This window comes from Hyla sarda, chromosome 6 (genome assembly GCF_029499605.1).
Source record: "Hyla sarda isolate aHylSar1 chromosome 6, aHylSar1.hap1, whole genome shotgun sequence".
Taxonomy (NCBI): Eukaryota; Metazoa; Chordata; class Amphibia; order Anura; family Hylidae; genus Hyla; species Hyla sarda.
Genome location: NC_079194.1, coordinates 185,776,999 through 185,790,783, shown reverse-complemented (window position 1 = coordinate 185,790,783; position 13,785 = coordinate 185,776,999). Strand labels below are relative to the sequence as shown.

The 13,785-nt window shown below is 41.0% G+C and overlaps 1 protein-coding gene across 18 annotated transcripts in view; it reads right to left on the bottom strand.

Annotated features, from left to right (window-relative positions):
• The window catches only part of TERB1 (telomere repeat binding bouquet formation protein 1), a 104,424-nt gene that overhangs the window by 76,326 nt on the left and 14,313 nt on the right, over window positions 1-13,785 (bottom strand). For 16 of the 18 annotated variants that reach the window (XR_008845165.1, XM_056526085.1, XM_056526084.1 and 13 more), the window contains exons 2-11: window positions 13,616-13,667; window positions 13,416-13,529; window positions 11,367-11,495; window positions 11,134-11,265; window positions 9,700-9,760; window positions 9,500-9,612; window positions 9,238-9,360; window positions 4,982-5,134; window positions 3,399-3,530; window positions 1,883-2,008 (exon numbers count right to left, since the gene is read on the bottom strand). Coding sequence is in view for 17 of the 18 variants with exons in the window: in XM_056526074.1 (XP_056382049.1) it covers window positions 1,883-2,008; window positions 3,399-3,530; window positions 4,982-5,134; window positions 9,238-9,360; window positions 9,500-9,612; window positions 9,700-9,760; window positions 11,134-11,265; window positions 11,367-11,495; window positions 13,416-13,529; window positions 13,616-13,667 (1,135 nt within the window). In the remaining variant the exon portion in view is untranslated. The remainder of the gene's footprint in view (window positions 1-1,882; window positions 2,009-3,398; window positions 3,531-4,981; window positions 5,135-9,237; window positions 9,361-9,499; window positions 9,613-9,699; window positions 9,761-11,133; window positions 11,266-11,366; window positions 11,496-13,415; window positions 13,530-13,615; window positions 13,668-13,785) is intronic. The other 2 variants (XM_056526091.1, XM_056526090.1) reach the window with 2 other exon arrangements.

The window sequence follows — 13,785 nt, the reverse complement described above, 5'->3', positions numbered from 1 at the left end:
TCGCATTGATGTGCCATCCTGGAAGAGCTGCACTACCTGAGCCCTCCACATCTCCTGATGTACTGGCCTGTCTCCTGGTAGTGCCTCCATGCTCTGGATACTACGCTGACAGACACAGCAAACCTTCTTGCCACACCTCGCATTGATGTGCCATCCTGGAAGAGCTGCACTACCTGAGCCACTTGTGTGGGTTGTAGACTCCGTCTCATGCTACCACTAGAGTGAAAGCATCGCCAGCATTCAAAAGTGACCAAAACATCAGCCAGGAAGCATAGGAACTGAGAAGTGGTCTGTGGTCACCACCTGCAGTACCACTCCTTTATTGGAGGTGTCTTGCTAATTGCCTATAATTTCCACATGTTGTCTGTTCCATTTGCACAACAGCATGTGAAATTGATTGTCAATCAGTGTTGCTTCCTGAGTGGAGAGTGGGAGTTCACAGAAGTGTGATTGACTTGGAGTTATATTGTGTTGTTTAAGTGTTCCCCTTATTTTTTTGAGCAATGTATAAAGGTGACAGAGTAATTTTATTATAATTCCAGTAGTGTTGGACTTATACTGTACTTGGTGCATGGAATTGTCTTTAGCTGATCTCCAAGTGTTCTAAAGGTACCCATACACCTTTTTTAATAGCTAAAGCATACAGCAGACAGCTATTTTTCTTGTTTCTTCCTTACAAATGAATGTTTAGCTAGGCCAAATGTTCATGAATTCTTAATGGGGAGAGGGGAGCTCCTGCCAACCAGCTCTGGTGTCAGCTTCGCTCCCAAAAAAACAAAAAAGGGTCAGGCAGCTGAAATCCAATATGCCCAATCTTTTCCTCCATCGACATCAAGGGGAGAATTGGGAGGTCCCCATTAGAGAGTAGGCTGATCCTGCCGAAATTAGCTATAGTATGTTTTTTTATCTTGTCTGGCAGTAATGTGCTATATTTTATGATGATGCTTCTCTTACTGAGTAGCTATATTTGGCAGCTATAATATCATTCTGGTCCTTCTGCTTGCCCATGTGACCAGTGCTGCAACTGTTCACATCCCACAGCTAGAAGTCACTTTCTCTATATATCTCTATGAGAAGCTTCATGTGAATCTCATATGGTTGCTTTGGGAAAGTGACCTGGGCAAGCAGCACAATTGGAATGGCATTATAGCTGGAAAATAAAGTCACTTAGTAAGAGAAGAATCATTGCAGTAGATTAACCATCTGCTGAGCAGGAAATTCACACTACAGATTCTGTCATTTGGATGTGCTGTAGCTGACTTGTATATATTGTAACAAATAGATAGACAGCGCTCCGTAGTGTATTAATGTTGGTAACTGGATAAGAGATAGTATAGTGCTGCTTACCACAAGGAGTTACATTTCCCATAGTGTAACTATGGGAAACCGCCAAGGTAGGTATGCCTGCAGCCACTCCACGTCCAATATGATATATGTAAAAGAAGTACCTCCAACAGGGGAATGGGATTAAGGCGCTGGACAAGCCGTGTAGAAAGATCCAAAGGTTTATTCACCCATCATGCAACGCGTTTCTCAGCAAAGCTGTTTCATCAGGCACTGCATCATGCCTGATGAAACAGCTTTGCTGAGAAACGCGTTGCATGATGGGTGAATAAACTTTTGGATCTTTCTACACGGCTTGTCCAGTGCCTTAATCCCGTCCCCCTGTTGGAGGTACATCTTTTACATTTTGTATATATTGTATATATCTCATTGCAGTGTAAGTATTGAGGAAAGTTTTATACCCCTTTTCCCTGTCAGAGACAAAACTAGCATTGGAAAAGTAGGGGGGACATGGGTGGAAGACACAAAGCACTTATATCATCACTGCCGTTGTGTGACCCCTGTTCCACATCGCAAACATTTTTTTTTTTTATCTTACTTATACATCTGCAGTTCTGAAGGACGAATGTTGCTGCTTTGTGTAACTCGTCATCTTGTGTCTCAGCCAGCACCTGAATCATAAGAGGAAGTCCTTTGCTTTTCAGTAGCTCATACTGGTTTGCCTCTGTGGAATGAGACACTTGTTAAAAAGAAATCACATAACTGTTCTGTGCTCATATTTGATCATTGCTCCACTGCTGTGTAAATGTTATTGTGCCTGAGCCGTCAACGTGAATGTTTTCAGCAAACAGCGCAGCATGCTGGTCAATAAAATATGAGTGCAGAGGAAAGGATAAAAATGTATCAAACCCTAGTTATCTCCCATGGAGTTTTCACAATACCCTCTTATATGATTTGCACAAAACTCTGTAGCATTACCCAAGGAAAATGTGAAATGCAGATAAAATAGCGCTGTGCACTTTACTTTTCATGTTTATGTAAGGGACTAACATGGGTAATGATACTACAAGGATATGGTCACAACATATTTTTCACATTCCGATAAGTATTCTGCCCGTTAATTTGAATAGGAAGCTGTGTTGCAGTTTACACAGTGCAGATTTTTCTCTGCTGTGGATTAGAAATCTGCACTGCAAAAAAAATGGATGGTAGCAAATGTGAAGTACAAATTTGTCCGGCTAGGATTTTTCAGCTAGTAAATATACAGTGATCCCTCAACTTACAATGGCCTCAACATACAATAGTTTCAACATACAATGGTCTTTTCTGGACCATTGTAAGTTGAAACCAGACTCAACATACAATGCTACGGACAGTCCAGATCTGTGAAACCTGTCAATGGCCGGAAGAACTGACCAATCAGTATGGGCATTTACTGGTAAAACACCTGTATTACTGAAGTGTATGCACTGACTGATGTCTGGTAGCGCCCCCTACATTACAGGGAGGTATTACATGTTCTGTACTCTTTACCTGTGCAAGGGTTACCTGCTCCTTTGGACACCAGGTGAGGGCGACTCCATGTTACTTTTTTAGGACATTGCATGTACTGTACAGGACCCCAAAGAAGCTCCTGTCCTCTACATAGACCAGTGTTTCCCAAGCAGGGTGCCCCCAGCTGTTGCAAAACTACAACTCCCAGCATGCCCGGACGGCCTTTGGCTGTCCGGGCATGCTGGGAGTTGTAGTTTTGCAACAGCTGGAGGCTCCCTGCTTGGAAAACACAGTGATTTACAGCTCCCAGCAACTCTTTCTTACTTTTATATGTAAGGACTTGCTTTATCTATATTAATTATCTACTTATTTTTCTTTAATTATCACTTTTTCCTATTTTTGGATGACATTTTGTGGCTTTAGAACCAATTACCAGGTTTCCATAGAGTTCTGGTCTCAACATACAATGGTTTCAACATACAATGGTCATCCCGGAACCAATTAATATTGTAACGTGAGGGACCACTGTATTCCAAACCTATTACAGATTTTTCTGATGGAAAAATCAGCTGTGTGAACAACTATTAACCACTGACTGAACATTATTTTAGAACACATACCACAGTCTTCAGTGAGGTGGCCAACAGCAAGTACAATGCTAAACTTGTCTTCTGCTTCCAAAGTTCCACAGGACAAAAGGCTCATGAGACTAGATATAATGCTGTGCTTTGACAGGTGATGTATAGATTTAGCTGGAAAAAGTACAATATAGCACAAATGTATTATTCTTCATAGGAATACTGTGATAGTATGATATATGAGAGATGTAACTCCTGGGTCCCATTGCAAATCTGTAACAAGGTCCCACACTCACAATGTGTTATTTATAATACTGGTGTACCATGAAGATCCTTAAGTGCCCGAGAGGCTCTGGAGTAGTACTGGGCGGTATAGTTACATAGGAACGTAGGAGTTATACAGGAACCGTTTTTCTTTTCTCCCACGGTATGGATTTTTGCCCATACTGCTATACCGGTCGGGCCCTCCCCCACCCTCCGGAGGAATTGTAGAGCCCAGTGCGGCGCCCTCACTTGTCCCGGTGTGCTACAGAAGCTAATCCATTTACTGTGTCCCCCCGCTGCGCCTGTCAGCCAGTGTCCCCGCGAGCACGATCAATCCCCACCGCTAGCAGGATCCATGTGCCCACTAGCGCTGTCACAAGAATGCCTCCCGCAAGCGTGATAGCTACTATTACTGCTAGTGGGGTCCCTGTGCCCACTAGGGGTGTCACAAGAATGCCGAGCGCGGCTCTGTTCCCCGTCCCTGTCAGCTCTCAGGGTACGGGAACAGATTTAAAAGCCTCGCGCGCGGCTAACGTAGTACTGCGCATGCGCAGCACTACGCAAATAGCGTAGGGCTAACGTAGGCAGCGCTAGGAGCCTAGCGTTAGCCCTACGCTATTTGCATAGTACTGCGCATGCGCAGTACTACGGTAGCCGTGCGCGAAGCTTTTAAATCTGTTCCCGTACCCTGAGAGCTGACAGGGACCGGGAACAAAGCCGCGCTCAGCATTCTTGTGACACCGCTAGTGGGCACAGGGACCCCGCTAGCGGTGATGGTAGCGATCGGGGGGGGGGGAGAGACAGGCGGTAATACCGTGATACCGCGATAATAAAAAGAAATACCGTGATATTCATTTTAGGCCATATCGCCCAGCATTACTTTGGAGCCCACCCAGGAATGAGGTCTTGGCTGGTACTGATACCTCTACAACCCCTCTATGTCACTGTGATGTATAGGGAATGAGTAATGTTCTCTAAATTAATTTACATGCAATGCAATATTATTTGGTACAGAATTTTATGTCAGTTATGATGTGTACATAGTGCTACATGAGATCAACACAAGCGAGGACAGACCACTCACTTGGGCATTGCCTCAGAGCCTATGAAAGAGGGGGATGGGCTTTCAATTTCACTAAGTGCATGGTCTGCAGGCAAAAACAATGTAAGATATAAATGCTCAGCTCAAGTACATTATGACTATGATCATTGGTAAGGAGCCCATCGCGTTGGTGCCTAGAACCCAAGTGACAACCCTGCATCAACAAGGTATCTGCTTGTTATTGCTCCATTTACGGTGATATAGATATTAATGTAAAGAACTGATGTGACCTTTGCACGAATAAGTCTTTTTCACTTACAGTTTTCTGCAATACAAGCATCCAAAGTTTTTGTAGCTGCTATAGCAAGTCTAAAATCAAAGCTTTTTACTTGAGAACCATTCACAAGGTGGGAAAGGATATCAGCCAATATATCCAGCCCTCCAATAGATGCAAAGTAGTCCTGGGTATATCCTAATAAAACAGAATTATTTTAAATGAACAAACCCATTAAAATCATACTGTCACTTTTAAGTCCCGCAAAACATAAAAAAATAAAAAAAATAAAAGATATACATTTTTTTATGGTATCTCATGTAAGTGAGTAGACCCCTCATGTTTTTGTAAATAATTTGTTATATCTTTCCATGTAACAACACTGAAGAAATGACGCTATAATTTAAAGTAGTACACCGCCTGTATAACACCCCGCTATAATGCTCTGCCCCATCGTGACGTCACGGCCCGCCCCCTTAATGCAAGTCTATGGGAGGGGGCGTGATGGCCGCCACGCCCCCTCTCATAGACTTGTATTGAGGGGGGCGGACCGTGACATCACGGGGGGCGGAGCCGTGATGTAACGATGCTCCGGCCCTGTATTGCCCGTCATTACGCACAGAGCGAGTTTGCTCTGTGCAGTAATGATAGTGGGGTGCTGCAGCGGAGATCCCGGGGGTCCCCAGCATCGGGACCCCAGCGATCTGACATCTTATCCCCTATTCTTTGGATAGGGGCTAAGATGCTAGGGGCTAAGATGCTAGCACCCCTTTAAGTCTCTTGGACATGGAGGTCACCAGAGCTTTGCAGGTTGCCACTGGTGTCCTCTTCCACTCTCCATGATGACATAGCAGGTGGATGTTAGATATCTTGCACTCTTCCAACTTCCATTTGAGGGTTTAGGTCTAGAGATATGGTTGGCCAGTCCATTAAATTAACACTCAGCTTCTTTAGCAAGGCAGTGGTCGTCTTGGAGGTGTGTCTAGGAGGCATTATTAAAGGGGTACTCTGGTGAAAACCTTTTTTCTTTTAAATCAACTGGTGGCAGAAAGTTAAACATATTTGTAAATTACTTCTATTAAAAAAATCTTAATCCTTCCTGTACTTATTAGCTGCTGAATACTACAGAGGAAATTCTTTTCTTTTTGGAATGCTCTCTGATGACATCACGAGCACAGTTCTCTCTGCTGACATTATTATAAGAATAATAACGCTTTATTTATTGTTGTCCTTAGTGGGATTTGAACCCAAGTCCCCAGCACTGCAAGGCAGCAGTGCTAACCACTGAGCCACCATGCTGCCCTTAGCATACATCTGCTATGCATGGTTGCTAAAAATGGACAGAGATGTCAGCAGAGAGCACTGTGCTCGTGATGTCATCAGTGTTCCAAAAAGAAAGGAATTTCCTCTGTAGCATTCAGTAGCTAATAAGTACTGAAAGAATTAAGATTTTTTAATAGAAGTAATTTACAAATATGTTTAACTTTCTGCCACCAGTTGATTTAAAAGAAAAAAGGTTTTCACCGGAGTACCCCTTTAAGTTGGAATACTGCCCTGTGGCCCAGTCTCCAAAGTAAGGGAATCATGCTCTGCTTCAGAATGTCACAGTACATGTTGGCATTCATGGTTCCCTCAATGAACTGTAGCTCCCCAGTGCCAGTAGCACTTATGCAGCCCCAGATCATGACAATCCCACTACCAATGCATGACTGTAGGTAAGACACACTTGTCTTTGTACTCCTCACCTGGTTGCCGCCACACACACTTGACATCATCTAAATCAAATAAGGCTGGGTTCACACTACGTTTTGTCCCATACGGGAGCGCATACGGCAGGAGGGAGCTAAAACCTCGCGCTCCCGTATGTGACCGTATGCGCTCCCGTATGCCATTCACTTCAATGAGCCGACCGGAGTGAAACGTTCGGTCCGGTCGGCTCATTTTTGCGCCGTATGCGCTTTTACAACCGGACCTAAAACCGTGGTCAACTACGGTTTTAGGTCCGGTTGTAAAAGCGCATACGGCGCAAAAATGAGCCGACCGGACCGAACGTTTCACTCCGGTCGGCTCATTGAAGTGAATGGCATACGGGAGCGCATACGGTCACATACGGGAGAGCGAGCTTTTAGCTCCCTCCTGCCGTATGCGCTCCCGTATGGGACAAAACGTAGTGTGAACCCACCCTAAGTTGGTTTCATCGGACCAAAGGATATGGTTCCAGTAATCCTTGTCCTTAGTCTGTTTGTCTTCAGCAAACTGTTTGCGGGCATTTTTTGAGCATTATTTTTAGAAGAGGCTTCCTTCTAGTACGACAGATATGCAGACCAATTTGATGCAGTGTGTATGGCTGACCTCCACCCCCCACCACCACCTTTTTAACCGCTACAGCAATGCTGGCAGCACTTAAACATCTATGTTCCAAAGATAACCTCTGGATATGATGCTAAGAATGTGCACTAAACTTCTTTACCTGTTCTTAGTGGAACCAGTCCTGTAAAAACAGAAGTATGGTCCTGCCCACCATGCTGCAGCTCAGTTTAACATTTTTGGTAATTTTCTTATAGCCTAGACCATCTTTATGTAGAGCAAATTCTTTTATATCAGATCCTTAGAAAGTTCTTTGCCATGTTAAACTTCCACTGACCAATATCATAGAGTGTGAAAGCGAAAACACCAAATTTTTGTCACCTGCTCCCTATTCACACCTGAGACCTTTAAACACTAACAAGTCACATGACATTGGGGAGGAAAAATGGCAAATTGGGTCCAATTTGGACATTTCTACTTAGCGTTGTACTCAGTTTTGTTGCCAAGGTTTAGACATTAAAGGGGTATTCCAGGAAAAAGCTTTTATATATATATATATATATATATATATATATATATATATATATATATATATATCAATTGACTCCAGAAATTAAACAGATTTGTACATCACTTCTATTAAAAAATCTTAATCCTTTCAGTACTTATGAGCTTCTGAAGTTAAGGTTGTTCTTTTCTGTCTAAGTGCTCTCTGATGACACCTGTCTCGGGAAACGCCCAGTTTAGAAACAAATCCCCATAGCAAACCTCTTCTAAATTGGGTGTTTCCCGAGAAAGGTGTCATCAGAGAGGATTTAGACAGAAAAGAACAACCTTAACTTCAGAAGCTCATAAGTACTGAAAGGATTAAGATTTTTTAATAGAAGTAATTTACAAATCTGTTTAACTTTCTGGAGCCAGTTGATATATATAGAAAAAGTTTTTTCTGGAATACCCCTTTAATGTGTGTTGAGTTATTTTAAGGGGACACAACATTAAACACTTTTATACAGGTTGTGTACTCATGACTTTACATTGTAGCAAAGTGTCATTTCTTTATGTTGCTACCATCTGATTGGCTGATTAGGTATTTGTGTTAAACAGGTGTACCTAATAAAGTAGCAAGTGTTCAGACCCTTTCACTTGTTTCACATTTTGTTAAGTTGCAGCCTTATGCTAAAATTTAAAATAAAATAACATATTTCCCCATCATTCTGCTGGGTAGTTTCTCCCATCTGGGTTCTTGGTCACCTCACTTACCAAAGCTCTTCTCCCCCAATTATTAAATTGTTGCTGCGACCAGCTCTGGAAAGAGTCCTGGTTGTTCCAAACTTATAAAAATTATGGAGGCCACTGCACTTTTGAGAACTTTCAGTAGAGCAGAAATATTTTAGACCCTTCTGCAGATTTATGCCCCCACACAATCCTGTCTCTGAGCTCTACAGGCAGTTCTTTCTTTCTCATGGCTTTGTTTTTACTCTGCTGTGAGAACTTATATAGACATGAAAGTGTCCTTCCAAATCATTTCTAATCAAGTGAATTTATCAAGGTGTGGAAACATGTAAAAGATGATCAAGAGACAAAGTAGGCCCCCAGAGCTGAAGTATCATAACGAAGGGTGAATACCCAAGTCCATGTAAAAGTTTAGCCTTTAATACATTGACAATAAGGGCTAAAATTCTATTTTCTCATGATGGGATATTTAGTGTAGAATGATAGGGAAAATCTATTTATTTTTAATCCTATTTCTAATTTAGCACAAGGCTACAAGGTAACAATATGTGGAAAAGGTAAGAGTCTGTAAACTTTCCAAATGCGCTCTCTCTCTCTCTCTCTCTCTCTCTCTCTCTATATATATATATATATACACATATATGTGTGGGTGTGTATATATGTATTTTTTTTTAAAGATATTGGTTTTGTTTGTTTTGTTTTAGCTTCCTTTAAAATAAATAACTTGGTGACAAAAGGCGATAGAGACACCACAAACTTACTACAATTGGCGACAGTGAGGCCAATCATAGAAAACATAGGACGAGCTATCTCATGCTGGAAAGACCCCTCAAGCCATTCAATTGCCTGTGGAAACACTGAGCTGCAAAGTTTCTGGTTCTCTTCTAAAAGAGAAACATAAAATTAATACATCATCGATGGAAATGCAAAAAATGCAATGTTCATCGCCATTGCCCTTCATGGTCGAATAAACATTATTCATTCATCTGTCAGAAAAAAACTGTGAATATTAAGCACTCTTACCATTTTGTGGATTATTGACACAGGTACATAGCGCACTGCAGACAGACAACCAAAGCTGATATTGGGGATTTGTGTTTCCACTGGCCAAAATCATGTTGCATGTCAACATTTTGCTGCAAAGTATTGTAAAAAATAGAACATGTTATTCTATGCAGTCACAAGATTTAATCAGATGTGAAGACTACATTTACATAATTTACCTAAATATAAGAAGAAGTACATCAATACATCCAGACTCTCTAGCAAGACTCTGACCAGTCTCTGAAAAAAGAGCAAACCAGTAAAAATACAGTAGGGTAGATATCCTAATCCTGTCAAATATTTAGACAGGTTTCTGGAGTAATAAAGACACAAATTCTTGCCACAGCGGGCTGTCAAATCTACTATGATCTACGAATGTACACTGCCGTAAATCATAGCTGAAATCTACACCAGTTCTGAGCTGGACAGTGGCAGATTCATTAAGGGGGTGAGATAACTTAAAGGGGTACTCCGGTGGAAAACTTCTTTTTTTAAATCAATTGGTGCCAGAAAGTTAAACAGATTTGTAAATTACTTCTATTAAAAAATCTTAATCCTTTTGGTACTTTTTAGCAGCTGTATGCTACAGAGGAAATTCTTTACTTTTTGAATTCCTTTTTTTTGTTGTCCACAATGCTCTCTGCTGACACCTCTGTCCGTGGCAGGAACTGTCCAAAGTAGCATAGGTTTGCTATGGGGATTTTCTCCTGCTCTGGACAGTTCCTGATACGGGCATCAGGTGTCAGCAGAGAGCACTGTTGACAACACAAAAAATAAATAAAAAAAAATAAAGATTTTCCTCTGTAGTATACAGCTGCTAAAAAGTACTTAAGGGATTAAGATTTTTTTAATAGAAGTAATTTGCAAATCTGTTTAACTTGTTGGCACCAGTTCATTTAAAAAAAAAAAGTTTTCCACCGGAGTACCCCTTTAAAACCAGTGTGTGATACAGTATACAGGTCTTAGTAAATTTTCCCAATGGTGTTTTTCTGTTAGATGTTCTATTAGATACCGTACGAAGGGGTTATTTTCCCATAGAAACATTTCTTCAGTAGAATATATATATATACGCAGCTTGTTAAGGCCAACTCCCCACCACCATGAGATGCTCACTTATAGCAATCAATTGTAAAGTCCCAGAGAACCCTCCATAAAAACTAAATTTGAAAGATGTTCTATTGGGACATATAAAGGCTCCAAATTATTTATCTGGTAAAGTGGCTCTTGGACTAGAAAAGGTTCACACACAGACAGAGATCGAGTGCTATTATCTGTCTATGGCCAGACCACTCTTCCTGAGTTTGGTCTCCCGCCAGTCCAGCAGGAGACCAAAGTCTGTCGCAATGCAGTCTGGACCAGAAGGGAGACCTGTAGTGGCCAGATCTATGAAGCCATGAAAGTGGCATAAAAATACCTTTATTTTTATTTTATTTTATTTTTTTAACAGGGAGTAAATTACAAATCTTATTCATTTTACCTGCTGTATCATATGCAAACAGAAAAATAATAATTTTAATGGCAGTGCCCATTTAAGTATCAGAGTGACTATATTAAATTGTACATAGGTATAGTACTGAAGTGTGAAGAGTTTGACAGCTTAAATTGAAACTCACTGTTATTAGAAACTAAGACAAGGAATACGAAAACACACATCCACTTTAGGTTTATAGACGACTGCTCGTCCACCAAGACTGTGTAGACATCTTCAAAGAGTGCCGATGTACATAAGGTTTGCTGGCAATACACTGCAATAGAAATCAAGAAGATATAAAGATAAATATTTGGCAATATTTTCAATATTTTACTAGTTCTCCTTTCAGAATTGTCAGGAGTAGGACGTCTTTACCGTTGTTCTCTGCCAGAACTGCCAGTGTATATAAGGAGGCTTGTTTTAATATGCAGTGGGTGCTGGATTTTGCTAGGTTATTGAGAAATAGTAGGCCTCCAATTTCTCTGAAGTAGTCACAAGCATCACCTGTATGGAAAAACAAGACACACTTTTAGGGTGCATGCACACCACGTTTTACAGTTCCCGTATACGATTTCAAGTTAAAAACCTTACGGAACTGTATAGAAAACTGTATGCATTAACTCAACATTGTAAACTGTATATCAAACGCATCATCCGGTTTAGGCTGCATTCACATCTCATTTTTGCAATACGGGTCCCATATCCCGTTTCTGTACAAAAAACATATGTCTCCAAACCAGACCGAAACGTACGCAACCGTATATGCCTCCTCACATTTTTAAACTGTATACGGTTTGAAAACGGATGTCCGTTTGCATACATTTAATACGTTTTCCTTGAAAAAAAACGGATATGGTTTTATGTTTGTCAAGATTTGAAATAAAGATTTAAAAAATTTAAATAAATGAAAAACAGTATTGTGCAAACCGGATGCAACCGTATGCACATACCGTTCAATACGGTTACCATAGAACTCCATTTTAAAATAACTGTATACAGGTTGGATACGGTTTTTGACCAGGACACCAAACCGTAGTAGACTACGGTTTGGTGTACCGTTAAAAACCGTATAAACCCGTAAATGATGCAAAATGGACACAACCTGATGCTACGGTTGGCATACGGTTTACAATTAAATGTCTATGTATACGGTTTGCAATACGGTTCAATACGTTTTTTTCAATGAAACCGGATACGGGAACCGTATTGCAAAAACAAGATGTGAATGCAGCCTTAGTCCGTTTTGCATACGGTTTTGTCCAGTTTTTTACCTGTACCCAAAACTGTAGTCTACATAGTTTTTTGGTCCGGGTGAAAAACTGTATTAAACCGTATACGTTTTTTTTTAACATGGGAGTCAATGGGAACCGTACAGAACTGTATGTGCGTACGGTTCCATCAGGTTTCCACCATATGGTTTTTGACTTTACACAGTTTTTTTTTCTTGGAATTTCAATCAAACAAGTGAAACTTTATTCAAAATGGAGTGAAAAGTTTAAAAAGTATACGTATATATTTTTTCTTAAAAAACGCATGCAACCGGACATCATTTTTCAAACCGTATACAGTTTTCAACCATATATGGGTTAAAATTTGTACACACTTTTTGATACGGTTTAGTCAGGTTTTGTATCAAAAAACGGAAACAGGAACTGTATTGCAAAAACGTGGTGTGCATGCACCCTTATGCAAATCATAAATAGAGGTGATTTCTTGCTCCATCTAAAGGGCTTGTGTGGATTGGACCACCCTTTTATAAATTGTGGGATTTCTGGATATAAACTGAGTGCATCTCACTGGTAAACTCCTCTATAGCTGGCTGATAGCACAGGAGGACCACTGCGTCAATGCATGTTTTTTTCTTGCAGTGGCAAATCTAGGCTGACAGCATCACAATAGTATGATAAAGCAGTGTTTCCCAACCAGGGTGCCTCCAGCTGTTGCAAAACTACAACTCCCAGCATGCCCGGACAGCCTCTGGCTGTCCGGGCATGCTGGGAGTTGTAGTTTTGCAACAGCTGGAGGCTCCCTGGTTGGGAAACACTGGAATAAAGCTACTAGAGATGAGCGAACTTACAGTAATTTCGATTCATCACGAACTTCTCGGCTCGGCAGTTGATGACTTATCCTGCATAAATGAGTTCAGCTTTCAGGTGCTCCCGTGGGCTGGAAAAGGTGGATACAGTCCTAGGAGACTCTTTCCTAGGACTGTATCCACCTTTTCCAGCCCACCGGAGCACCTGAAAGCTGAACTAATTTATGCAGGATAAGTTATCAACTGCCGAGCCGAGAAGTTCGTGACGAATCAAATTTATTGTAAGTTCGCTCATCTCTAAAAGCTACACATATATTTTATAAGTCCTGCTTTGGACTATTTTTGAGCATCACAAGCCTGAATTCTACTAATGTACGCATGTTCCTTACTGTTGTCTTGGCAAATAGCACGAACAGCCACCAAGGTCTCCTTTTGAGAGTCAGGATTGTCCATCTGAAACTTCAGACATTCTAGTAAGAGGTTGAGATCAGTCTTCATTTCAGCTAAAAACAAAAAAATTGGAAGTACTCTACACAACTGTCCCTAACTCATCTCCCCCCCATTCAGTCCTCCCTGATAGTAGTCCTACCGTATGAAGTTACTTTCCTTCCACGCTGGGACATTTCTGTAATATCCATGTTCTAGAGTAATAAGGAAACAATGGAAGGTAAATTAAAGACACTATAGAAATGTAAACCTATAGGGGAGGGAATTTTATTTATGCTTTACACCAGTTTTATGACATACAAAATTACCAAA